The sequence below is a fragment of the Cetorhinus maximus genome, chromosome 5 (genome assembly GCF_964194155.1).
Source record: "Cetorhinus maximus chromosome 5, sCetMax3.hap1.1, whole genome shotgun sequence".
In the NCBI taxonomy this organism is placed as follows: Eukaryota; Metazoa; Chordata; class Chondrichthyes; order Lamniformes; family Cetorhinidae; genus Cetorhinus; species Cetorhinus maximus.
This window is the reverse complement of record NC_135883.1, coordinates 89,788,595-89,814,560: the sequence shown is the minus strand read 5'-3', so window position 1 is coordinate 89,814,560 and position 25,966 is coordinate 89,788,595. Positions and strand designations below refer to the sequence as shown.

Genomic DNA, 25,966 nt, shown 5'->3' with positions numbered 1-25,966 from the left:
TGATGGGCTGCAGTGAGGTGAGTTCCTCACGGATTGGGAGAAAGAGGGAAAACTCTCCAACCAAGCAGGCATGAATGGAAGTGACCAAGGATGTCAACAGTCGAAGAATGGTCCCTCCGTCCTTGAGGCATTTTACCCAGGAGGATCCAGGACTTCAAGAGAGTGGGACAGGTGAATGGCAGAACATTTTCTGGTGCCAGGTCCCACACTCTGACTTGCCCAGTATCCTCCTGTGCAGAACTCCTCAGACCTACGGATTTTGCAACTTCACTCATTCCCTTCTTTCTGCAGGCACCTCACGTCCCCATTTGAACAGCCAACACTTTCATTCTACTGCTCTCTCCCACCCAGGCCTCAGTCACCCTCCGTAAATGTTGTCCTTCTCTGCTACCCACACAAGCCATTGATAACTGCAAGGAAATAGAGTACACAACCTAGTGGAAAGGCAGAGACCCAGGGGGTGCCTTCCAGTGACAGGCACCTTAACAGCCACTGGCAATATGTGCCCACCAGACCCACTGTGCAGGAGTTCTTGTGCCAGGAAGCTGCAGGTGTCAGCAAGCTGCTGTGAAAACCCAAGCCTCCCAAGGATCTCGTTCTCACGTGAGGAGACCTGACTGTCTGCCTGTAGCCCCCGTGTTGGAGGTCTCACCTCCTCGGAACTGGATCTCTGTGACCGTCCTGCTGTCCTGTGGAGTGGCCTGTGGTTGAATTGGAGGCAGCTGTGTTGCTGTTGGCGTGTGGCTTCTCTTGTTGTTCGTCAGAGATGCAAGGAGGAGCTGCATAAGCTTCATGGTGAAGGCTGGCAACAGGGAAATGCAGCTGAGGTTTAGTGAAGTGTGAAGTGTAGGAGAGATAAAATGACTTCCAAAAAGTTGGCGAGCGTGCAGTGAGCAGTCGCCTCTCACCTGGACAATTTCACTGACCAAAGGCTTCCCAGCCTGTCAATTTCGCTGAAGTAGCTCTCCTCTCTATGCTCCCACCTTGGTGACCATGGTAAGTTCTGCACAGCTCAGGAATTAGATTCACTGCCTGGTAAATCCAGAATCCTGGGTTAAAACGGCAGTTAATTGCTTAACGAGATATTTAAATGCTTTACTTTGAGAGCTGAAGGGGAGTTTTCCGCTCGCCTTCAAGCCCACTCGGGTGAAACCAGCCCGACAATCTGGATGGCCTTCTCAAGGGTTGGATCTTCCTTGGCTTGAAGCATGTTTGAAAGTGCATCATCTGCCACTCCTACAACTATTCTATCCCTGATTATCTCAGGTTTCAGGTCACTGTGATCACAGCATTCAGCTATCCTGTATAGATCAGTGATGAAGGAGTTGACAGGCCCTCCTGGCTGCTGGGCACATTTATTAAGTTTAGCCTTTTCAAGGATTTTGTTACTTCTGAGGTTAAAATAAATGTCAAATGATTTTAAAACTTCCTCAAATTTTGCTGATGATTATTTGATTCCTTGTCCTTATATTGTCGGCCACTGGGTCTACCAAATAAAGCAGTGTTAACTTAATCAGCTTCTGTCTTTTTATCCAGACATGAAGCAATCATGCATCTAAGGAATCTCTTTCTCCGGAGCCCCAACTTTGTGATTGATCTGGGCCTTGGATGAGTCCAAATTAATCTGGAAGGGTGGATTTCTACTCCATGGTTAAAATTTTAAATTGCAGCTTCAGCTTTAAGAGGTTTCCGAAAATCAAAAATGGTGCCACCATATGCTCCTTCACAAAGGGTTTTCCCGCAATTGCCTGTTTTGGCAGGTTCCCGCAGTAATGGCATTTGCGATCTTGGCGTTTAAATTTTTTTCAACAATGGCTGCCTGGATTGACTGGTTAGAGTCTTCCCCACTTTAATGCAATGTTCTCAGGTCTTGGACGGGTTGAAACCCGGCTTTTGCTGGGTTTTTAAAGCTGCCTACGCGGTCGCGATTAATTTATAATTAATTATTATTTCTTTCTTTGTTTGGAGTGAACTTGGCTGCCATGTGTTCGAGAATTGGGTTTCTTGGAGTGCTATTTAAATGGTAATTTCTGACCACGGCAGTATTTAACTTTTTTCAGGATGTGTGTTGTCCAGGAATTTTACATTTTTGGCTCACCCCTGCTAGGTCTGCTGACTCTGCACATTCTGGGTATTGAAGCTGGATTCCCATGGGATTCAATAGAGTCTTCTGCTACAGTGAGGAATTTAATTTCTGCCTTCAGCTTCCAAGCCTTTCTTTGGAGCTTTTCTTGGGTGATTTCCTTCTGCATCTTTGCTTCTTGAGCTTGTCTTCAGGTCAGAATGCTTCTTTGATTTTCCTTCAGTTTCCCAGGATTTTAATTTTCATTTGAAGTTTCTGCGAGGTATTGAATTGTTCCATTTACTGCCACCATGTTCTATAGTTTGGTAGGTCTTATTAAGGTATTCATAGTCTTAGGTAGTTCAACAGTAAGTATTTATTAACTACTAGAAACTATATACTTAGGTACGGTCAAGGTCCAAGCTCGGAGTTATCTCCATACTTGCTTCTATACATGGCTCTGTCTAATACTACATTGACCCTCGGATGTGGGTCACGTACCCTCTTACATCACTGTGTGGGCGGTACTGTACTCAGTCCCACATTAACCCTTCATGTGCCAAACCCTTATACTACAATGTATGGACTAAAATCCATTTCCTTTTGCCTGGGATTCCCTCCTAGTGTTCCAAGTCTTGAAATGGTCATATGAAAACCACAGTGATTAATATTAACAGACATGCAAATCCACCAATCATATATTGAAGATGATGGATTTTGTCATTTCTGAGCTGACACCATTACTTCTCTTGATTCCTCCACTGTCTTTATATAGTCAGATTGCTTGTCCAACAACGGGCAAGAATTTACTCCAACTGAACATTGGGAAGATGCAAGCAGATGTCTTTGGTCAATGCTACAACCTCAATTTCCTTGCCACTGATTCCATTCTTCTCCTTGCTCAGTGTCTGAGGCTAAACTAGACTGTTTGCAAACTTATTGCCATATTTAATCCCGACATGACCTTCTGACCAAATATCCATTTATCACTAAAACTACCCATTTTCATCTCTGTAACCTGACTCAATCTCTGTCTCAGCGCATCTCCAGCTGAAACCCTCATCCATGCTTTTGCTACATCTAGTTGTGAAATTTCCAATGCCTTCCTCGCTAGCTGCCAACATTCTACCCTGCATAAACTTAAATGTCTGCTGCCTGCATCCAAGCTCGTACCAAGTCCTGTTCACGCATTGCCCTCGTGCCCCCTGACCCACATTGGCTCCCAGTTAAGGAAGATCTTGATTTTAATATTCTCATCCATTTTTAAATTCCTCCTTGGCCTTGCACCTCTCTATCTCTCTAATCTCTTGCAGCTTCGCAACCCTCTGAGATATTTGTACTCCTCTAATTCTGGCCTCTTGAGCATTCCCAAATGTAATTGCTCCACCACTGGTGGCTATGCCATCAGCTGCCTAGGCCTTAAGCTCAGGAATTCCTTCCTTAAACCTCTTCATCTCTCTTACCTTTCTTTCATCCTTTAGGACCTTAGGACCAATCTGCCCTAATATCTCCTTATGTAGTTTGGTTTCAAATTTTGTTTTATAATGTTCTTGTGTAGTATCTTGGGGCATTTTGCTATGTTAAAGGCGCTTTATAAATACAAGTTGAGTTTGGTGTTGACATTTAACCTGCCTAATATGGCCTGTTGGAAGCTTCTCTGCTGCTAACGAAGGCGCCTGAGGTCACGCATATCTACAGAATACTTTGAATCAATTTTCTACATTTCAAAGAAATTAGGATGTGAATGGTTGTGCTGCAACAATGAAAATCTGAAAATTGTGTTGCATTTTTATACCTTAGGGGTAAATTTAGGCAATGGTTTAAAATAATATTTCTGATACATAGAAGAGAGGTATCCATCTTTTAAACATGCTTTTGCGATAATGTTAGAAGTGTAAAACAGCTTTAAAATAGATTAAACCTCAATTTATTTATTTCTCACTGCCCAGCCTCAATATCTGGCTTGGCTGAAAATATGTTTCCTTTCCTTCAATCATTCCTTCCATACGCCTGGAAAGAACTTTGGATTGAAACTGCTGCTGTTCTCAGCCAATCAGATGATTGTCTGACATGAACCTACAATAGTTTAATCAGTTTAACTGATTATAGTGCTTAACAAACCACATACTTGATCTCAGTGTTAGTCCTTTCAAATATTTGCTGCTATTTGAAGGTAGTGGACCAAACCAACGACACCCCGTTCCCTGCCCCTCCCATACACACACACAGCCTAACCACTACCCCATGAAATTAGAAAAGTATACCATTTGAATTTTTTTTTTTAAAAATTGCTCAGTCATTTCTTTGAAACTCAAGACCATGATCAAGGTCTCAAATGCAGTTGGAGCCCACTTTGGGAGATTGCCCAGGCCTATCTCTGCAGACCTTATGCTGTGTTTTGCCTCGTGCTAGAGATGCAGTAAGTCCTGACATAGACAGTCTCCACTCTGGTCTTTACTTTTTTTACGCCAATGCTCTCATTTGGGGTGGAGAAAGGTTCTGTCCATCTTGGAAACCCTGACAAAAGACCAGGACTGACATAGCTGGGTCCCAGTTTAATTTCAGTCCCATCTAGCACATTGCCACTAAGGATAGAGTGGGAATATGTGGGAAGGCCCACAGAATTTCACCATATGAATCAAGAGCAATCGCTTATTGTTTAATTCTAGTGACTGGCCCCACTACCTAAGACAATAATCCTATTTAAAATTTGCAGAAAGGGGCATCAGTGAAATATAATTTGCATTTTTGTACCTTGAAGCTTCCTCCACTGGTAGCTCTACAAATATCCCCATCCTCAATGATGGAGGAGCCCAACACATCAGTGCAAAAGATAAGGCTGAAGCATTTGCAACAATCTTCAGCCAGAAAGACCAAGTGGTTGATCCATCTTGGCCTCTTTCAGAGGTCCCCAGAATCACAGATGCCAGTCTTCAGCCAATTTGATTCAAGTTATCACGAAACGGCTGAAAGCACTGGATACTGCAAAGGCTGTGGGCCCTGACAACATTCCGGTAATAGTACTGAAGACTTGTGCTCCAGAACTTGCTGTGCCCCTAGCCAAGTTACAATACAGTTACAGTACACTTACAACACTGGCATCTACTCGGCAAAGTGGAAAATTGCCCAGGTTATGTCATGTACATAAAAAGCAGGACAAATCCAACCTGGCCAATTACCGCCCCATCAGTCTACTTTCGATCATCAATAAAATGACGGAAGGGGTCATCAACAGTGCTATCAAGTGGCACTTGCTTAGCAATAACCTGTTCACTGATGCTCAGTTTGGGTTCCGCCAGGGTCACTCAGCTTCTGACCTCATTACATTGGTTCAAACATAGACAAAAGAACTGAACCACAGAGGTGAGATGAGAGTGACTGCCTCTCATCGAGTGACATCAAGACAGCATTTGACTGTGTGTGGCATCAAGGAGCCCTAGCAAAACTGGAGTCAATGGTAATCAGGGGGAAAACTCTCCGCTGGTTGGAATCATACCTAGCATAAAGGAAGATGGTTCTGGTTGTTGGAGGTCAATCATCTCAGTTCCAGGACATTACTGCAGGAGTTCCTTGGGATAGTGTCCTAGGCCCAACCATCTTCAACTGCTTCATCAATGACCTTCCTCCCATCAAAATGTCAGAAGTGGGATGTTCGCTGATGATTACACAATGTTCAGCACCATTCATGACAACTCAGATACTGAAGCAGACCATGTCCAAATGCAGCAAGACCTGGACAATATCCAGGCTTGGGCTAAGAAGTGGCAAGTAACATTTGTGCCACACAAGTGCTAGGCAATGACCATCTCCAATAAGGGAGAATCATCTAACCATTCCCCCTTGACATTCAATGGCATTACCATTGCTGAATCCCCACTATTAATATCCTGGGGGTACTATTAACCAGAAACTGAACTGGACTAGTCATATAAATACTGTGGCTACAAGAACAGGTCAGAGGCTTGGAATCCTGCAATGAGTAACTCACCTCCTGACTTCCCAAAGCCTGTCCACCATCTACAAGGCACAAGTCAGGAGTGTGATGGGATACTCTCCACTTGCCTGGATGAGTGCAGCTCCAACAACACTCAAGCAGCTTGATACCATCCAGGACAAAGCAGCTCACTTGATTGGCGCCCCATCCACAAACATTCACTCCCTCCACCACCAATGCACAGTAGAGCAGTGTGTACCATCTACAAGATGCACTGCGGAAACTCACCAAGGCTCCTTAGGCAGCACCATCCAAACCCATGACCACTACCATCTGGAAGGACAAAGGCAGCAGATAGATGGGAACCAGACCACCTGGAAGTTCCCCTCCAAGCCACTCAGTATCCTGACTTGGAAATACATCGCCGTTCCTTCACTGTCGCTGGGTCAAAATCCTGGAACTCTCTCCTTAACAGCACTGTGAGTGTACCCACACCTCGGGGATTGCAGCGGTTCAAGAAGGCAGCTCAACACGACCTTCTCGAGGGTAATTAGGGATGGGCAATAAATGCTGGCCTAGCCAGCGATGCTCACATCCCGTAAATTAATGAAAAAAAAATTTCCAGATCATCTTGTGTGCTTACATCAACCATGATCTTATTCAATGGTGGAGCAGGCACCAAGGGCCGTGCGGCCTACTCCTGCTCCTAACCCATTTGTTCGTACTTTTGTATGCTTGTATATCACTACTCCAATAACAGCCTGCTGGTGGATGGCCAGACTGGAGCAAGTGACAACTTGCATTTTTCTACAAAAATAAAATGAAGGAGAATCTGAATGTCCAAAGTGGCTAGCCTTTCTAATTGATTTCATTGTTTTTGCAGGATTCCTGAGAATACAGCCTCAAATGATAGAGAATGAGAAACTTTGTTTAATAATTTCTATTGTACATTAATCTCTTTACAGATTTACATATTTATGTTATTATCTCTCATGCCCACCTCTGCCTTTGCCAACTAGAGACATAGGGCAGAAATATCCCTCCGTCAGGGGGGGGGGGGGGAGGGGGGAGGTTGTGCGGGGGCGGGAACCGATTGATGCCCCTGATGGGGCCGTGCCGTCATTTTGCGTGAGCGGGTCAATTAAGGCCCGCCCAGCGTGACGGGCGTCCGGAAGTGCTGAGCACTCCCTGTGTGGGCGAGGGGAGGAATTCCCTGAGTCTTGCGCTCTTTCGCGCATGAGCCTCAGGGAGATTAGTTTAAGTTTTAAAAATCTAAATAAAGAAATTAAAATTTTTTAAAACATGTCCCCTCATGTGACTGTGCCACATGAGCTGGGACATGCCAATGAATTTTTAAAAACATTTTCATTGAATTTTTAAACACATCATGAAACCTCACCCCGCCCGTGGATGAGGCTCCATGAAAAATGCGAAGGCCGCCTGTGTTCTTCGCCTGCCCGCCAACCTTAAGGTTGGACGGGCAGTTCATTTTATTAGTTCAATTAGTTTTTAACAGGCCTTAATGGGCCTTTGACATTTTGGCCGAACTGACAATCTAAATGACATGTGGTGACGTCGGGCCCCACCCCCACTCGCCGACCTGAAAATTCTTCCCATAGATTCCACCAGTGCAGCTTACCACATTAGAAATATAATAGGTTCCAGCTAATGTGGTGGTTACATTAATGGACTAGTAAACTAGAGAACGTGGGATCAAACCCCTATTTGAGAATTTAGTTTCAGTTTAAATAAAAAGTGTTAACTGAGGCCTTTGGCTGAATTTTCTGGCTGACGCGCGGGTGGCGGGGCCCACACGTCAGTGCTTAAAATGTCGCATGAGCGTCCCGACGTCAGTGCGCGGAATTGCGATATTTAGGTGGGCAGGTGCGCTATGCAGCGTGACACGCGCCCGCCATTAATTAAAGGCCTTGTTAAGGCCCTGAACTCGGCAATCGACGCCGATTTTGAGGAGCCTGTGTGATCTTCACCTCGGCGCACGGGCCCAACGGGCAGGCGGGTAACTGAATTTTTAACAAACCTCATCCACGGGAGGGATATTTGGGCTCAGAGGGGTTGTTAATGTTTTATCTGAAGTATTTAATGCAGAAAGTGTTTTAAACTTGCCTGTGTGATCTGCAGCAGTTCAGATCGATTTCCAATAGCTTTCTTTGTACTTTGAAGCTTCAGCTCAGCAGTCTGCAGACAGTAATCTTTATCGGGCCTGCAGCTTTCCGGAGGCCTCCATTTAGCTTGGGTATGGATTCTGTCATCTCCACTGGAGGCAGCTCCTCTGAGGAGGAAGGGAGGGATAGAACAAGGAGGAGGCCGGGACTGGACAATCAGCCTCCAGCGGAGCCACCTTTGGGAGGCCAGGCGCAGGCACAAGGGGCGCAGGGCCGAGAGGTTGTCCAAAGTGGAAGGGGCTGCAGAAGATGCCACTATCCTGCTGCCAGGGTATACAGGTGGTGAAGCAGCTACCTCAATATGACTGAGGTGCAGTGCCGAAGGAGGCTCCGAATCTCAAGGGAAACAGTCAACTCTATCTGTCAGGTGATTGGCCCTGAGATCTCCCCTAACTGTGTGGGTGGACACCCCATACCAGCAGCACTCAAGGTCACAGTTGCCCTCCACTTCTATGCCTCTGGCTCCTTCCAGGGCTCGGTGGGTGATCTTTGCGGTGTCTCCCAATCAGCTGCCCACACTTGTGTCAAGCAGGTTACAGACGCTCTGTTCAGACGGGCATTGACCTTCATCCACTTCCGCTGTGACCAGGACCGCCAGACACAGTGAGCCAGAGGCTTCGCGGCCATTGCTGGCTTCCCCCGCGTCCAGGGTGCTATAGGCTGTACACATGTGGCCATCAAGGCGCCAGCAGGTGAGCCCGGTGCCTTCGTCAACAGGAAGGGCTTCCACTCCATGAACGTGCAGATAGTGTGTGATCACAGGATGCAGATTCTGCAAGTCTGTGCAAGGTACCCAGGCAGCTCCCACGATGCCTACATCCTCAGACACTCCCAGGTGCCGGGGCTCTTCAGTGCTCCGGCTCGGTTGGATGGTTGGCTGGTGGGTGACAAGGGCTATCCCCTCAGAAGGTGGCTCATGACGCCTCTCTGCCATCCAATATCAGAAGTTGAGCAGCCGTACAATAGGAGCCATGGCACCACAAGTGCTGTGGTGGAGAGAGCCATCGGTCTTCTCAAGATGCGTTTCCGTTGCCTGGACCGCTCAGGGGGCGCACTCCAGTACTCCCCAGATTGCACCTCTCTGATAGTGGTAGCATGCTGCGCTCTGCACAATCTTGCGCTGGAAAGGGGGGACGCAGTTGACGATGAAGACCTTGACGCACTGGATGAGGCTGCACATGATGTATCCAGCAGTGGCTCAGAGGATGAGGAAGCACAGGGCAATGATGAGGGGCAGCACGCCGACCCGCTATTACACCAAGGAGGCAGGGACACCTGGGACAATTTAATCCAACAAACCTTCAGCTACCTCCACACACATGGATCTGCAGGACCAACATTGCCTGGCGCTTCCACACGTGGCACTTAGGTGCTACATCTTCCACCTCATCAGCTGCAACTAAGGGCCTAGTACAGAAACATCAATGTCCACTCAAACACTCATGATATGTCTGTGAAACATACAAATGCAGCATAAAGGAAACACCCTCAGCCATGGTCAGAAAAATGGACTTTATTCAGTCCAAAATAAAACACAAACGTCGCTCAGACGTACATAAGTATTTTTTCCCTAATCTAAGGCCAACGCAAAATCACGAGTGAAAAACCCGTGGCGTGCCTAACGTGCCTTATGCTTACATTTGCGGGTGCTACGTCTAGGTGTCGCTCCATCGCTTGGAGTGGCTTGTGAGACAGCCTGCTGACTCTGCTGTCCTGTCAGCATTGATGACCTTGGCGGCCGTCCTCTGGCCTGTGGAGCCTGTGCTGGCCCCGCCTGGGAGTGAGTGGCTAGTTCCAGAACTGGCACCTCCCCAGTTGTTGCAGCCTCAACGGATGCAACGGTCACTGGCAGAGGGGCGGACGAGCTGCTGCCCTCATCCGGAGCGCCCTGAGAGGAGCCTGCAGCGACGACAGGCAGCTGTTGCGCCAACATGAGGTCACATTGACCTCCCTGCTCACTGCAGATGCAGGGGCACCGAGCGGCAACACTTGGTGCCCAGAACATCTTCCACATTGGGAATGACCACCTGTGGCCATTAGCGCTGTGAGGGCTTGCAGGTCAGAGCGTAACCCAATCAGATGCTGATCAATCTGTTGGAAGCCCCTCTCCATGAGAGACGCCAATCTCTCAGTGGAGGAAGCCTGAAGGTCTGTCCTGAGGTTCATGCCATCACTGACACTCTGCCTGGACTCCTCCACCACAGAGACCAACTGAAGCATACCCTCATGCAACCCTGTCAGATGCTCCCGTGCACCCTGCCGCTTGTCCTGCAGCTGCTGCATTGTCGACATCTCCAGAGGCACATCATCACTGCCGGACTCAGCATGTGCCTGGTTTCCTGCAGTCCTCCCGCTGCTGGTGCCATCGGCACTCTCTGTCCATGCCATCTCCTCCAGTGATTGTGAAGTGCCCTCTCCACTGTGCCCCAGGACACTAGCCGACGTTATATTCCCCACTGACGTGTTTTGTCGCTGCACTGGTGCCTGGCTGGCTGAAACGATGTGCCACAAGTTGCAAGTTTTGGCCCTCAGGTGTGGAGGGGGGGCTATGGACGTGTTGGAGGCAGCCATGCGGTGGTGATGCTGAAGTTAACAACAAGGACAGTGGATCAGCTAGCGTTCAGTCAGTTACACCTTTCATTCCTTTCCCCCCCCCGCCTCATAAGTCGCTCACCCTTCAAGAACCTAAGGAGACAAAAATTGGTGGGGTGGTAAATAGTCAAGAGGAGGCCCAAACATTACACACGCATACAGACAGGCTGGTCAGATGGCCTAAGGAATGCCACATGGAATGTTGTGTGGATAAGTGTTCAGTTAAGCACTTGGGCAAGACAAGCAAACTACGGGAATACATGAGGAATGGTAGGACCGTGAGAACTCACAATGATTACAGGGACCTTGCTGGGCAGACCCGTTAAGGTAGCAGAACAGGACCATAAGGTGTTTAACAAGGTAAAAGCCAGACTTGCCTTTATTAGCCAAGGAATAGAATGTAGGAAAAGGGAGGTCATGTTGCAAGTGCAGAAAACGCTGTCGAGGCCACAGCTACACTTCTGCGTTCAGTTGTGACCTGCACTTCATGGGAGGGATGGCATTGGAGTGGGGAGAGTACAGAGGTTCCTGACCAGGGTGCATGTTGGCTTGGAGAGTTGGAGTTATGAGGAAACATTGCATACATTTGGGATATTTGCCGTGGATCACAGGAGATTGATAGGTCACATTATTGACCTTCATACCGTTATGAGGGGCATAGACCGGGTGTGCAGAAGGCAACATTTCGCCTTGGCGCAGGGATGACTAACGTGGTGGCATTTATTTAAGTTGAGTGCCATGAGGTTCACAGCTGAGGTGATGAGCACCTTTTGGACAGAGTAATGTGGGACGCACTGGCTGAAAGGGTGGTGGAGGTACAAACCCTTCTAAGATGTAATAAGTATTTGGATGTGCAGCAGCGATGCCATGGCATGTTAGGCCATGGGGATAGTGGTCACAAATGGCATAAGGCAACTTTGGAAGGTGCTAGAGACACGCATCCTCAAGGGGCCAAAGGACCTTTGTGTATGACCCACACGTCTGACTGTATCAGTCTGTGAATGAGCAGTGTTGCTGCATTAATGATTGCAGCAACCATCAGTGCTTTGGATGGTGGGAAGACAGAGTGGATGGGACTGTGGACCTCAAATACCTGGCCGCTGCACCCCAGCCTCGCCGACACCTGCCGACCTGGCCGCTTGCCTCCTCCCCAGCTCCATGGAATGCTCCTCATAAGTGGTGAGGTGCTGCAACACGGTGTGCCCACCACCAAGTCCGGTGCCGCTGCTTCATATTGCTCTCAGTTTTTGCCTGCAAAACAGAGAAGAGCATTTATTGGGGCTGATCGCTCATGTACTCTGCACGCGCACGCCGCACCCCAACCACAGTGGCCCTTCTGAGGCCTCCAGCGGCTCCTGTCCACACTACTGATGATCAGTCCCCAGAAGATAGTACGGCTGGTCCCAACCCCCTACCCCAACAGCCACCTTGGACACATTCGGCGTCCATCACTTTGAATAACACACGGGTCTTAGCGCCCATGGCAAGGAGGCACAACTAGGCGCAGCGCCGAGGCCAGCAGATGGCTCTTGGCCACGACACCTTGAGGTTCCCCTTCCACCATCTCATCATCATCAATAAGACATGTGTTGAGTTCTGAGTATGTGTCTAGCTGCCTCCCCTGCAGGTTGCCCCCAGACTACTCAAATGCGACAAACACCAACATATGCTGTGGGGAGAACCCATCTTCTCCTCAACTACTAAGGCTGATGTAAGCATGGTCACTATCTGTTTGCCCACCCAGTGTGCGCCAAATGCCCAATGCAGTAACGACACCAAGATGTGGGGGACGGGGGGATGGGGGGACGGGGGTTGGGGTCTCAAAGGTTAAGGCTATCTGCTGGGTCAAATGGCCAAGGCTGACATGGTACTCACCCTTCCAGAGCGCAACAAATCATTGAAGCGCCCGTGGCACTGTGCTCCGGTGCGCCGCACAGCGTCATGGGAGCTTACAGCCTCCACCACCTCCTGCCACGCCTGCCTGGTGATGTGGGGGGGCCCTCCTCCTCCCATCCTCTGTAGGAGGACAGCAAGGCAGACACCTGAGAAGCGAGGGGCACAGTGGCCCCCTGCTGGCGTATCCTGCAGCCTGCTCCCCTCCTCCTCCTCCGCCCTCAAATCATGTCCTTCCCTATGAGTGGCCATGGTGAACTGCCTCAAGGAGGCTGCCTGGCCACTCTTCATACAGACTGCCGGTTCCCCATTGGAATCAGCGGTCTGAACATGCCCGCCGCTGATTCGATTTTCCCATTGTGCACGGGAGTCGCAAACCCGCTGGGCGGGCCTTAATTGGCCCGCCTGTGCAAAATGGTGGTGCGGCCCATTTCGCCCGTCAAGGGCAAAATTCAGCCCCTTGAATCTTTCAGATTGTTTTAAAAATCCAACATCCTTTAGGGAAGGGAACCTGCTGTTTTTATCCATGCTGACCTGTGTGTGATTCTAATCCCATAGTAACCTGGTTGACTTTTAACTGACCCTTGAAGTGGCCTGGAAAGTCCCTTAATTGTATGAAACTGCTTCAGTCATACAAGGCAGCCCACAGCGTCCTGCCCAAGGCAACTAGGGATAGGTAATAGATGTCTGCTGTGCTGGCAATATTCATAACCTTAAAATGAATAATAAAAAAGAGCCCTAGGGATTTTTAACTAGAATAGCATAGACTTTGAGGGTATTTGATTGATTCCTTTAAAATAAAGGAAGATTCAGACTCAGTCCATGTGCATTGGTTGTTTGAACTAGACATATTAGTAAGGATCTGAAGCTGAGGTTACATAAGCCTAAGACTAAATTAGTTGTTAGGTGCTATTGATTTTTTTCAGTGTCATCAACTTGTAGAACCAGTTACACAGAACTACGCAGAATCTACAGCACAGAAACAGGCCATTCAGCCCAACTGGTTTATGTTGGCATTTACGCTGTAGCATATGTATTAAGTGTAGATTCATGGCAGAGAATTTTTCTAAACAGGCCGACATTTTTTCTCTTTTTTTGCCTCTACTAGTTTTTTATTTGATAGCTGGGTGGAAGATAAGCTAAATGGAAATTATGGAAATAATGAAATTACACCATGACAGGTTCAGCTAGTCCCATCCTGTCCTTTGTATGTTCATGCACTCCCTAATCATCCCATTAGGAGGTATTCTATGGACTGGGACTCACTCCTCTAGAACAAAGGATGACAGAGTGGAATTCTGGTCGGGAGTCTGTGCTTTGGTATTGTTGTCAATAGACTGAATTTAAAGTAGCAAACCTCAGATCTGTAGAACTTATTCCAGAGTTAGAAAGAAAAAAAATATGCAAATTCTGGAAGTACACAGCAGTTCCATCAGGGTAGTTACTTAATTACAATGCCAGAAGGTAGATATGGATGACGAAGCACAGACAGCCAATTTTAGCTTAGGTAATGTAATTTAATTTTTCTGATTAGTCTACTAAGCCAATCTCTTTGGATTGTACCTTAATTGTTAAGTAACAATTTAGTTTCTATAGAAATATTTTCTTTTAGAACATTTGCGACATTAAAACTCTTATTTCCCAAACTTTCTGTACTGCCGAAAAATAGTTCAATTCCATTTTTCACCAATCAAGAATACAGCTGCGACTAGCTTAATAGTTTTAAGGTTATCATCACAAGCCTTGGAGATTATTTAATTCTTATGTTCTGCTGATTCTTTTGGCAACCTTAATGAAATTTGAAATGAGTTACAGGCCTTCCAGTGTAACTGTATTGTCAGATAATTGCATTTGTGCATTAAGGCCCTGTTGAAGGATTGAGAATGTTTTAACTGACAGCTGTTCATTCAGACCATGTGGTGTATTATATACTTTCTAAATAGCAATTTACTTGGCTGCTGCTATTATTAAAGGAATTTTTTTTCTACTGCAATGAAGAAACCATAAAACAACTTGACAAATTCTTCTGGCACTGGGGACATGGCAGCAAATTATGCAGCTTGATTTAAAATATTTTCAGAGCCCCAGAATGGATAAAAAGCTGAGCATAGATTAATCAGCCCTCATACTTCAGAAGCTATCACCACTTTTTCTTTGACTTTTTATTACATCATTCCACTGCAGCATCTGTATAGTCAATGAAAATTCTTCAAATTGGGCGGAGGTTATGACTGGAGTTTCTGAGAGCTCAGCCTGAGGTCTAGTGATGTTTCAAATCTACGTAAATAACCTAGATGAAGAGATTAAAAACATGACTAGTACTGCTGACGAACCAAAAAAGTAGGAGATGACAAATTGCGTTGCATCTGTAGGGGTTTTTCAGAAGGATCTCGAGTGGCTCAAAGTTTATGATTGCAGAAGGACATTTATTGATTTAAAAAATGACTGTGATTGGCAGGATGAATGGTGGTGCCATAAAAATAGAAGAAATTATTTGAGATAACTGTAGATCAGTCTGAAAAAATGACTTTGCAACAAGAAATGACCATTAATAAAGCTGTCAGCATGCTAGAAAATTAGCCAAAAGGTCAAACCTATATAATTCAGCAGTTTTGAACACTGCATTCAATTTTGAGCATCATGCTCCCAAAAGGATAATGATGCTATAGAAAGTGTACAAGGCATTTGGGAAAATTGAGAGAATGAAATGAAATGAAATGTCAATTTTTCCTAATTTTCCTTCAGGTTAAAAGAGATATGAAGACTAAATGCCCTAAAGAAAAAATGTACAGAATTCACAGCTAGAGTTAAATAAGCCCTGGCCCCAATTTATTAATGTTCTGATTCGCCTTGTTGGATTCTGTCATCAATTCAGTTGTTCTTATGGTATGATCCAGATCCATCACTTTTGTTTTCCTTTGCTGTTGGTTTTCCAAACTTTACATATGTTTACATTCACAAAATAGTCATGTACATTGAGATGCTCATAACAGCGAATTTCAAAAATATTTAAGAAATGCTAATGCATTGCTGGAGCAGCAATATCAACACAAGAATGGCTTCAAAAGCAGGACAGATGCTGCATATCCTGTGACAACAGGCTTACTTACTAAGCCCTCAAAGCCTCTCGTCCACCTATAAGGCTTGTTAGGAGCATGATGGAATGCTTACCATTTGCTTGATGTCTGCAGCTGCAACAAGATTCAAGAAGCTCAATGCCTTTCAAGATAGAATTGTGTTATTGATCAACACCCCTGTCACTGGATTCAGCTTTTTTAAAAATTCATTCACGGGATGTGGGCTTCGCTGGCTGGGTCAGCATTTATTGCCCATCCCTAATTGCCCTTGAGAAGGTGGTGGTGAACTGCCTTCTTGAACATCCACACCACTACCAATGGCAGACTGTAGCTGCAATATGTACTATCTATAGGAACAAACAACAACAACTTTCCAAGCTTATTTTAACGGCACCCCCAGCCCTGCACTCTTTGCTGATGAGAAGATCTAGACCAGCAAAAAGGAATACTCTCACCTCCAAGTCACTCACCATGTCAATGTGGACATTTCACTAGGTCAAGATTCTGGAATTCAACACTAACACCAAAATGGAAATACCATTACCACCAGGACAGCAGGTAGAAGGCCCACTATCCTCTTTTCAGGACAATTAGGGAAGGACAGTAAATGCAGCCTTGATACCATCTCCCACATCCCAAAAATAAATGTAAAAAAATACACTCTGGGAAATTCTAGAGAGTCTCAAATACATACAGCTTTGAAACTATTAACCAGGCCCATTATCCCTCCTTTTTAAATAGCATTGAAAAAAATCAATAGATAATGTACTCAGGAGATGCACCCCTGCTGTAGTTGAATTGCAAAACAAGCAGTAATAGATCAGCCACCATTATGCACTCGCCCAATTTACCTTTCAACTGAAGTCAATAGTTTTGTTATGGAATTAAGTGTCGAACTGAAAAGTTATGATAATTGATTTTAATTATAACTATTATTAATAATTCATACATTCACTTTTGGGTTTCAATGAAATATCTTGATGACAATAATTATGTCAGCTTTTCTCCCTTTTATTTTGTTTTTAATGAAAGAGCAAAAGGAGTCAACTAGGTTAAGGGTTTCTGGAATAGCTTTGTTAACATTAAATCTTCCACAAAGAGCATTAACTTATGTGGATTACCAAAGTGGAGCTTCTCTGCTGCTTTACTAAGTTTGCCTTTGCAAGTGACTTAAATACAAAAAACAATAAAGTGAATAGACTTATCCCGAGAGTATTAAGAAAGCGCCTGAGAATGGCATAATGAATAATAACCATTACATCGCATACCACATAACTTGCTGTTTGATAAAGACAGGGCTAAATGTCATGAGTTTTGAAATAAATAGCTCTATTCCATGAAGTTGAATGCTTTCTTAACATTGAGAAGCAAAGCAAAGGCAGGTTAATAAATGCTGTCTTCCCACAGATATTGTGCAATGATAGAAGATTGGAGTTTAGAAAACAGTGCTACAGTGCCCCACAATTACCTTCTTGCCAAGGCCTCATAGAAGTGCTACAGCTGCCATAGGAGTCTTTAGAATTCCATGAATTACCGCAAAATAGGGGAAGCTTTATGCTGCCCCTAACTCAAAGTATCTACAACAAAGTATTTGACTAATAAGTCCTTAGCGTTCCATGAATTACTGCACCATGCACATGTTTTTCGGCACTGAATTCTGTGTAGGCTAGGCAGTGCACAAGAGAACATGGCTAGAATTGCCTGATTAGATATCACAGGATCACAGGGTTGTTACAGCGCAGAAGGCGGCCATTCGGCCCATCGTGTTTGCACCAGCTCTCTGGATGAGCAATTCACTTAGTGCCATTCTCCCACCTTCTCCCTGTATCCCTCCACATTCGTCCTTATCAGATACAGTCTAATTTCTTTTTGAATGCTTCGATTGAACCTGCCTATAGCAGTGCATTCCAGACTTTAACCACTCGCTCTGTGACCAAGTCTTCCTCATATCGCTTTTGCTTCTTTAGCCAATTACTTTAAACCTGTGCCCTCTTGTTCTTGATCCTTTCACGGGTGGGAAAAGACTCTCCCTATCTACTATGACCTGATTTTGAATACTTCTAAATCTCCTCTCAGCATTCTTTTTTCCAAGGAAAGCAGTCCCAATTTCTCCAATCTATCTTCATAGCTGAAGTTCCTCATCCCTGGAACTATTCCTTCAGCTTCATCAGTGTATAGATCAGCAGTATCTTCAGTTGTGGTGGTGGCGATGGGGGGATTGTTACAATAATTTGTTGATTTCCTTTTCTTTTGGAAATATGCTGCTGCTGATGAGTTTTGTTGAGACTTCAGATATTCATGGTTTATCTGTACAGCCATATTTGAAGAAGGAAGAAATAATGCAATAGGAAATAATCTTTTGAGATTAGATTTAAAATGATAAAATAGGGAAAGCTTTATGCTGCCTCTAACTCTAAGTATCTACAACAAGTATTTGACTAATAAGTACTTGAGGCTAAACTGGATTTATATGATTAACTGTTAAATATTCTATTCCTAATTTCAGTGCCTAGTAATGACTCTTCAGACTTCAGTGTCAAAACAAATAAACCCTCCTCACTATCAACTCCCAGTGAAGCCTCAGTTTCTACTTTGCCATCGGTAAGTTGTCGAAGAATATGAACTATTTCACCTTGCCATGCATCATGAGAAATCAATGGTAGTCCAATACTACTCTATAAATATGAAAAATATTAATTTGCTCCTGAAAATATTGCATTGCTTGAAGAATAAATTATAGCTCTGGGATGAAGCCAACAACAAATAATGCATCCCCTCATGTGGTGTATGTCAAAAAGATCACATTTGTCTTAAAAGTGCTATGTTCTGTTCATATCCCATTCTTGCACAGTAATTTGTTGATTTGGGGTTGAACATTTGTTTTATTATTGATGTGTACGGAACATTTTCTTATTAATGTATATAAATCCATCTTGTGTGAAAAATTAATGTTAGGCTTTCTTGTATCATAAAAATGTCAATAGCCTTACTGATTTGTTCTAATTATTGTTCTCTTGTTAGAATGATCCACAAAATGAAGAATATGATTATTTTGATGATTTAACATCTGAATCTAGCTTTGGGTCAGACATCCTGAAGCAGACAGATGTGTATGTTGGTTCAAATCTGCAATCTTCCAAGGTGAGTCAAGCTGTGAATACATTCAGGTGCTTTCATACTATATTAAAATTAAACAGGCTATATGGTTATTTTTATTAAGGCAAGTATGCAGATTTTGCATAAGGGCCAGTTGCTTGACTGAATACTAAAATGCCATAATATCACAATCGCACTGCAACCATCCATGCTTCACATGGATGGTAAAATTGAAAAGTATGTTAAGAGTTAATCAAAATCAAGTTAACATGAGCCCCCATGGAGGAAGGAGTTGTGCCCTGCTTCACTCAGGTTGGTCCTAATGTTGAGTTTACACAACAAACTTTGTGTTGCTGCAAAGCAAGACTACTTTGTATTGTAATTTGATTACTACTGTATGAGATAAACAGCAAAACTGTGAATGCAAGAAATCTGAAGCTTATAAAAATTAGAAATGGTTGGAACTGCAAAGCAAGTAAATCAGCATTTGAAGAAGAAAGCTTATGACATGCAAAAATAGTCACAATGGGAATGCAGTTGGACATGAACTTGCCATAATGTCAGCTATACCTATATCCAATATTTCACTATAAGGGAAAAAAATACTGATGCACATAAAAATTAAATTTTTGAAGTGGTGAGTTTTGAATTTTGAAGCACAAAGGGCTTCAATGGTCCAATTTGTATTTCCCTGGAGGTTTAAGGGCTATGATCCTGACAGAATTTTGATTCCTTCCAACTTTTTGAGCCCTCTGATCAACTTTCTAAAATGTTTCTGTGTTTTCTTATTTCCATCCCAATGAACCCCTTCATCATTCTCCCTGAAGAATATACATTTTGGTAATTTATTGCATTGGGTAAGCTGTGCATAGATCAAGGTGTAAATGAGATGAGTGACTAGTTGATCTGTTTGTGGTGACTGGGATGGAAATATTAACCAAAACACTCTGCAGACTCCCTGGTTTACAAATGCTATTGTGGGATCTTTTACATCCAGTCAAAAAGACAGACAGCAACTTGGTTTAATACCTCATATGAAAGACAATGCAACACTCTCTCAATGCTACATGGAATGCATCCCTAATAGCACTGTGAATATCTATACCATAGGGACTACAGTAGTTCAAGAGGGCAGGTGACCATTACCATCTTGAGGGCAGTTAGGGTTGAGCAATAAATGCTGACCTTTCCATTCACACCCACCCTAGGAATGGATAAAAACATTTATGCCTTGGCCTAGATTATGTGGTCAAGTCCTGGAGTGGGTCTTGAACCCCCAACCTTCTGACTCAAATTGCAAGAGTGCTACCATTGAATCAAAAACATAAATATCGAAACAGCAAATACGGTAACAATAGAAAAAGTAATTCCATTACCATGCATCTTGCCATCACTAATCCTTAATTCCTTTAAATACCATGTTGTGTTTAATTAGTTTGCCTACATTGCAACAGTCTAAAAGTATTTTATTATGTAAGGTACTTTGTAGCATTTCAATGTAATAAGGCACTGTACGAATGAATTATTTTTTAATTACTAACCAATTAAACAGCACTGTTAGAGAATTCAATAAAACAGTTTTGAATGAGGCACACTCTTAGGGTAGAATTTCCCCAGAATTGCACTAAGTGCGATAGCAGGTAGGTAAAATGGATTCCTACCCGCTGACAAAAATGGTGGGTTTTCACGCCGTATTGTCTTCAGCCCGCCTCATTATTTATTCACTCCCACGAAACACACCATTTCCATGGCGGGCGGGCTCTCACTTGTCTGGCCTCCATCACCCCCCTGTTGCATCACTCCAGCCACCATCTTTAAAAGGCGGCCGCCAGCAAAGTGCTCATCGCCACCAGCTCACCACCACTGCCTGGGAGACATAGTCAGCAAAGGAAAAAAGACTGCAGCCCCCCACTTCAACGATGGATTCCTCGAGTGACTGCTGGATGCTGTGGAGGTAGTCTAACCCCGCTTTGGCCGCAGGATGGGCAGTAAAGTCACCAACCCAACTTGGGAAGAGGTGGCAGCAGTGGTCAGCGCATCATGCCAGTATCTGCGACCAGTGATTCTGTGCACCAGCTCCTGAAGGGCTGAGGTGCTGAAGGTGGACATAGTATCAGATGTGTCTAAAGTTTCATGGCTGCGTCTCTGAGATAGCCCTGATCATGGAGCGCAAGTGAGCTACCCTCAGCCAGACAGGAGTCAGACATTCTCAGAGACTGTGTGAAGATCTATGCAGTGTCCTCATTCCATGTCGTCCTCATCCTCCTGCAATCGAGCGACTATTAGAGCCTCCACTGTATCTCCATGACAGGAACATTCTCTCAGAGGGTATTCATGCTGCCATAAGCCAGACTGGAGGCAAACGTTCAAACTGTGATGTGAGTATCTATGGGGTCACCACACTGCATGTCGCCATCATCCTCAACAAATCTGGCAGCTATGAGGGCCTCATGAGCGCACCTGCCTCACCTAGCCAGTGTGAGAGCCGCATCCCCGTTATTGTCAGCACCAAGGACCCCCTCACCTTCATCCCCATAGCATCCTCCTCATCCAAGGATACCTCCAGCTCCTCCACCTCCTCCTCAGCCAGATCCTCTCCTGGTTGCAGCGCCAGGTTGTAAAGGGCGCAGCAGATGACAACGATGCGTGACACCCTCTGTGGACTGTATTGCAGGGCTCCTGCAGACCACTCCAGGCACCAGAACCACATCTTCAGCATCCCGATGGTTTGCTCCAAAAAGTTGTGAGCTGCAGCATGAGCCTCATTACATCATCGCTCTGCTGCAGTCTGAGGCCGCCGCACAGGTGTCATCAACCACGGCCTCTGTGGATAGCCCTTGTCCCCAAGGAGCCATCCCTGCAGCCTCTGTGGACCCTGGAAGACTTCAGGGATCTGCGAGCGACTCAGGATGTAGGCGTCATGCACACTTGCTGGAAACCGTGTGCATACCTGCAGGATGTGTTTCTGGTGGCCGCACACCAGCTGCATATTCAGTGAGTGGAAGCCCTTGCGGTTGATGTAGTCCACCGAGTGTAGCAATGGAGACCTGAACGCCACATGAGTGCAGTCAATTGCACCCTGCACCTGTGGGAATCCCGAGATCAGGATGAATCCAATGGACCTTGCACCCTGGCTGTCCCAATCCCGGGCAAAACGTACAAAGCTGTGTGCCATGGAGAAGATGGCATCCGTGACCTCATGGATGCATTTGTGGGTGGCGGATTGTGAAATCCCACAGAGGTCACCTGTGGAGCCCTAAAAGGAGCCATTGGCATAGAAATCGAGTGCCACAGTCACTTTCACAGCCACTGGCAGTGGATGCCCTCCATGTCCCCTTTGTACCAAGTCCTGCAGTAAGTGGCAGATGTGAGCCACTGGATCCCGAGATATGCGCAGTCGTCAGCGACACTGGTTCTCAGTCATCTTCAGGAATAGCAGGCGGTATCTACAGACCCTGGGTGTCGCTAGGTGCCGACTAGCCACGGCTCACTGTTGCTCCTGGGCAGTGTGTGCGGGAGCCCCTGCTGCCTCTTCATGAGGTTGCTGCTCCTGCCTTTGTGCAGCCAGGAGCCTCAGTCGCTCTCTCCTCCAAATTCTACAGTCCCTGTAGGCCAACAGGCATACAGCTCGGTCACCAGGATCCTTGATCCTGACGTGGTCCTCCTGCAGCATGAAAGAGAGAGAGATGTGGTTATCATGGCTGTACTTAGCACCTTTCCTGCCCTGTGTGACTGCCCCTTAATGCTTCCCGGAGAGTGCTGGTCACCCCTCAGATGGCCAGAGATGAGTGCACTGCATGGCTGCCCTGTCAACCTGTGACATGGGGCACACTGGTCCAAAACGAGTTGCTGAGATTGCAAGGGGCTGTGAGTGCATCCAGCAGTGACTGCTACGTGGCCAGCATTGGCGAGGAGATTGTACAACGTGTGCAGCCCAACTACTCCACAGTCCAATACAGTGGTGGTGGTCTTGATGTCTGTGCCAGGGGGGTGGGGTGGCAGGGAGGGGTGGGGGGGGGGGGGGGGGGGGTAAGGTGTGGAGTCCTTTAGTGCCACCACATTGCTTGCATGGGTGGGCAGGCTAGGAGCCCAACCCCAATCGTATCACTGTGGCTGTGCCTGATCTCTCTCAATTGCAGAGGCATGGTCAGTTTATACAGGTGTCCCTAATGTGTGGTCACTTCCCTCGCTTACCCTGACCCCATCTTGATTGGGGTCCCCCCCCCCCCACCCAGTCACCTCTGAATCCGGACACCCCCTTCCCTCAGCAGTCGCCTCCGGGACCAGCCATCAGTTTCCCCCGCTCCTCGGTGCCCCTGAGGCCTGTAAACAATGGGTGAGCTGTGGAGAACACTGCTGTTCACTCACCTCAGTTCCCCCCAAAGTGAAGGCTGCCAAGTGCACATCGCCTGTGTGCTGGTGTGAAACACGTCAGCGTGCTTTCCCGCCGATGTGGATGGATGATACGGTGGGGATCCAAGAGCCTGGCGGGATGGCCTTTTAAAAATATGCTAATGTATTACAATTAGCTCCCTGTCGACTGGCGGTGGGAAACACGGTGTGCCATTGGTGGGCTGAGCAGACGATCACGACCTGCCTTCATGCCGTCGTGAAGCAGTTTGCACCATATTTGCCACACATGCCACCGCCCGCTGCCAGCAGGCTCAGAAAATTCTGCCCTTAGTTGATAGGGACTGAAAAACTGGATCTTGCTGTTGCCACTCTACTGAATACAACCAGTATGAGGCAGCACTGAACCAACAGAACAAGAAGGAAAATGAGAAAATGCTGGAGCCTCCGCAAGTCAAGCAACAACTGTGGAGGCAACATAGAAGTTAACAAGTTGCATGTACAGATGTACAGACCCTTTGCCAAGACTCGAAGAACACAGATGAACAGCTTTTTAAACAGAACAGAGCAAGGGGAAGAGTGAATGGGAGGGGAGAAAACAAAATCACACGTAAACACCAACAGAACAAGCAATGTTTTTAACCCCACCCCACCTCCAGTCAGCCTCACAGGAAAGGTGGTGCACGGGAGGGTGGGGGATGTGGGGTGGTTGTTGTGGAGGCTGAAAGCAGCAGCTTTCACAGCCTTGAAACACCTAGTCTCTATGGGGACTTGTAAAAGGAAGCTAAGGAAGAAATGTGAATGTTCGATAACTGTGCTTGCATTTTGTAAGGTACCGGTACTTTATTCCATATGCTAAATTATTAGAAATTTCAATTCTACTGCTGTCAAAAGCCATACAATAGTTGCAAAAAAAAACTAATGTGTTGCTATATAAATAGGTATTCATTAATACAATGAGCATGTTTGGAATTTAATAATGGTATTGTGATTATAGTACTGGGCCAGTAAATATATGTTATAGGTTCAAATTCCACAATGTTGTGCAACTAAATAGGAAGAACTTACATTGATATATTACTTATCACATTTTTATGATGTGCTAAAGTGCTTCAAAGTCAATCAAATATTTTAGAAGGGTAAATGTTGTAATAGTCAAACAATATGAAGTACCACTAAGAGCAGTGAGATAAATGACCATGTACTGTTTTAATAGTGTTGGATGAGGATTCAATGTTTGTCAGGACACCTCTTTTCTGCTCTTCTTTAAATAATATCATAGGAGATTCTATGTTCATTTGAGCAGACTGACGAGGCCTCAGTTTTACATCTTATCTGAAAGGGAGCACCAACAACAGCGCAACATGCCCTCGAAGCTGCATTGAAGTGTCAGTCTAGGTTAAGTACTAAAGTTTCTTCTATACCAGAGGCAAGGGAGCTATGACTAAATGAAGGCTGGCCTATCTAAAGGGTGGTCATTTATTTGCTGGCATCAGAAACACATGAACAAGGAAGCTGTTGATTGTTTCAAAATCCAGTTAGTTCACTTATATCTAATACACTGCAAATCATTTTGGCCTGTATTCCACATTAATTCAAATTGCATTATTGACTCTTAATATCTTCTGAAATGGTCTATTGAGCAACTCAGTTGCCAAGACAGCTAGCAATGGGATATTAATGTGGCCTTACAGAAGACTTACTGACCACATATTGAAATGGACCAGGCAAATCAACATCACGGCTACTAGAACAGGGGAAAAAATTGATGGAATACTGATACTTACCTGATAAACAAAGTCATAATACTGCTCAAAAATATGCAGGACAAAGCAGTTTGCTTCATTGCTCCCCTGTAATATCGACCATCCCACCTCCTTGAACTGTAGCCTCACTTAACAGGACGGACAAGAGCAGAAAAGTTAAAGAAATGCCCTCATTGCTAAGTTATCCTCCAGGTCACATTTTACTTGGACATATATCATAATTCCTTCATCATCTCTGGGCTAAAGTCTAGAGCAGCTTTCTAAGATCAAAATGGGGAGAACCATCATGAGAGCAGAGTAACATATTTTCAGGGTAGATGCAGATGGATAATAAATACAATATTGCCAGTGTTGCCCACATCCTGAGATCAAATGACAAAAATATATGTTTAACTCCATTTGCAAAATCTGCCTTGTTTGCCTTCTAACTTCAGAAAAGACATTTATAAAGAAGCAATACGAATTGTTGATCATTCTGGTTTTACTGCTAAACAGCTATACAAATCAATAAGTAGGCTATTTAATAATTTCAGAATTCTGTGGTCCTTTGTAATATCTTCTTTGTACCTTAGAGTGATTGTATCAGTGGTTTGTAATTCTGGGATTTCATGTTTAGAATAAAATTTTGATTTTTTTTTCTTATATTGTTCTAGCTGAGTGGCAGTTTGCAGAGCCTATACAGTGATGCTGGAGATTTTGGAGATATTCCAGTTCAGGGAGCTGTACAATTTAAATTGCACTATGAAGAAGCAAAAAAAGAATTCCAGATCCAAGTCATACAGTGTCAAGGGTTGGCTGTAGCTAACATCAAAAAGCACACCTCCGATCCGTAAGCAAGCTCTTGCCTTTCATTTTTTTTTGGAACTATTGCAAGCATTTTGATGAATTAATTAAAAATTGTACATGGCCATGGATGATTTGCTATTATAACAAATAAAATATGGTCTTCGTAAAAGACAGCCCACGTCTAAAATTTTGATATTTAGCTTTCATTAGCGGATTAATTAATGTGT

General features: G+C 45.1%; 1 protein-coding gene across 3 annotated transcripts in view; it reads left to right on the top strand.

Annotated features, from left to right (window-relative positions):
* LOC144680794 (synaptotagmin-like protein 2) overlaps nucleotides 1-25,966 on the top strand; it is a 272,148-nt gene that overhangs the window by 216,402 nt on the left and 29,780 nt on the right. For all 3 annotated transcript variants that reach the window (XM_078542176.1, XM_078542177.1, XM_078542178.1), the window contains 3 exons: nucleotides 18,248-18,342; nucleotides 18,763-18,882; nucleotides 25,607-25,782. In XM_078542176.1, coding sequence (XP_078398302.1) covers nucleotides 18,248-18,342; nucleotides 18,763-18,882; nucleotides 25,607-25,782 — 391 coding nt within the window. The remainder of the gene's footprint in view (nucleotides 1-18,247; nucleotides 18,343-18,762; nucleotides 18,883-25,606; nucleotides 25,783-25,966) is intronic.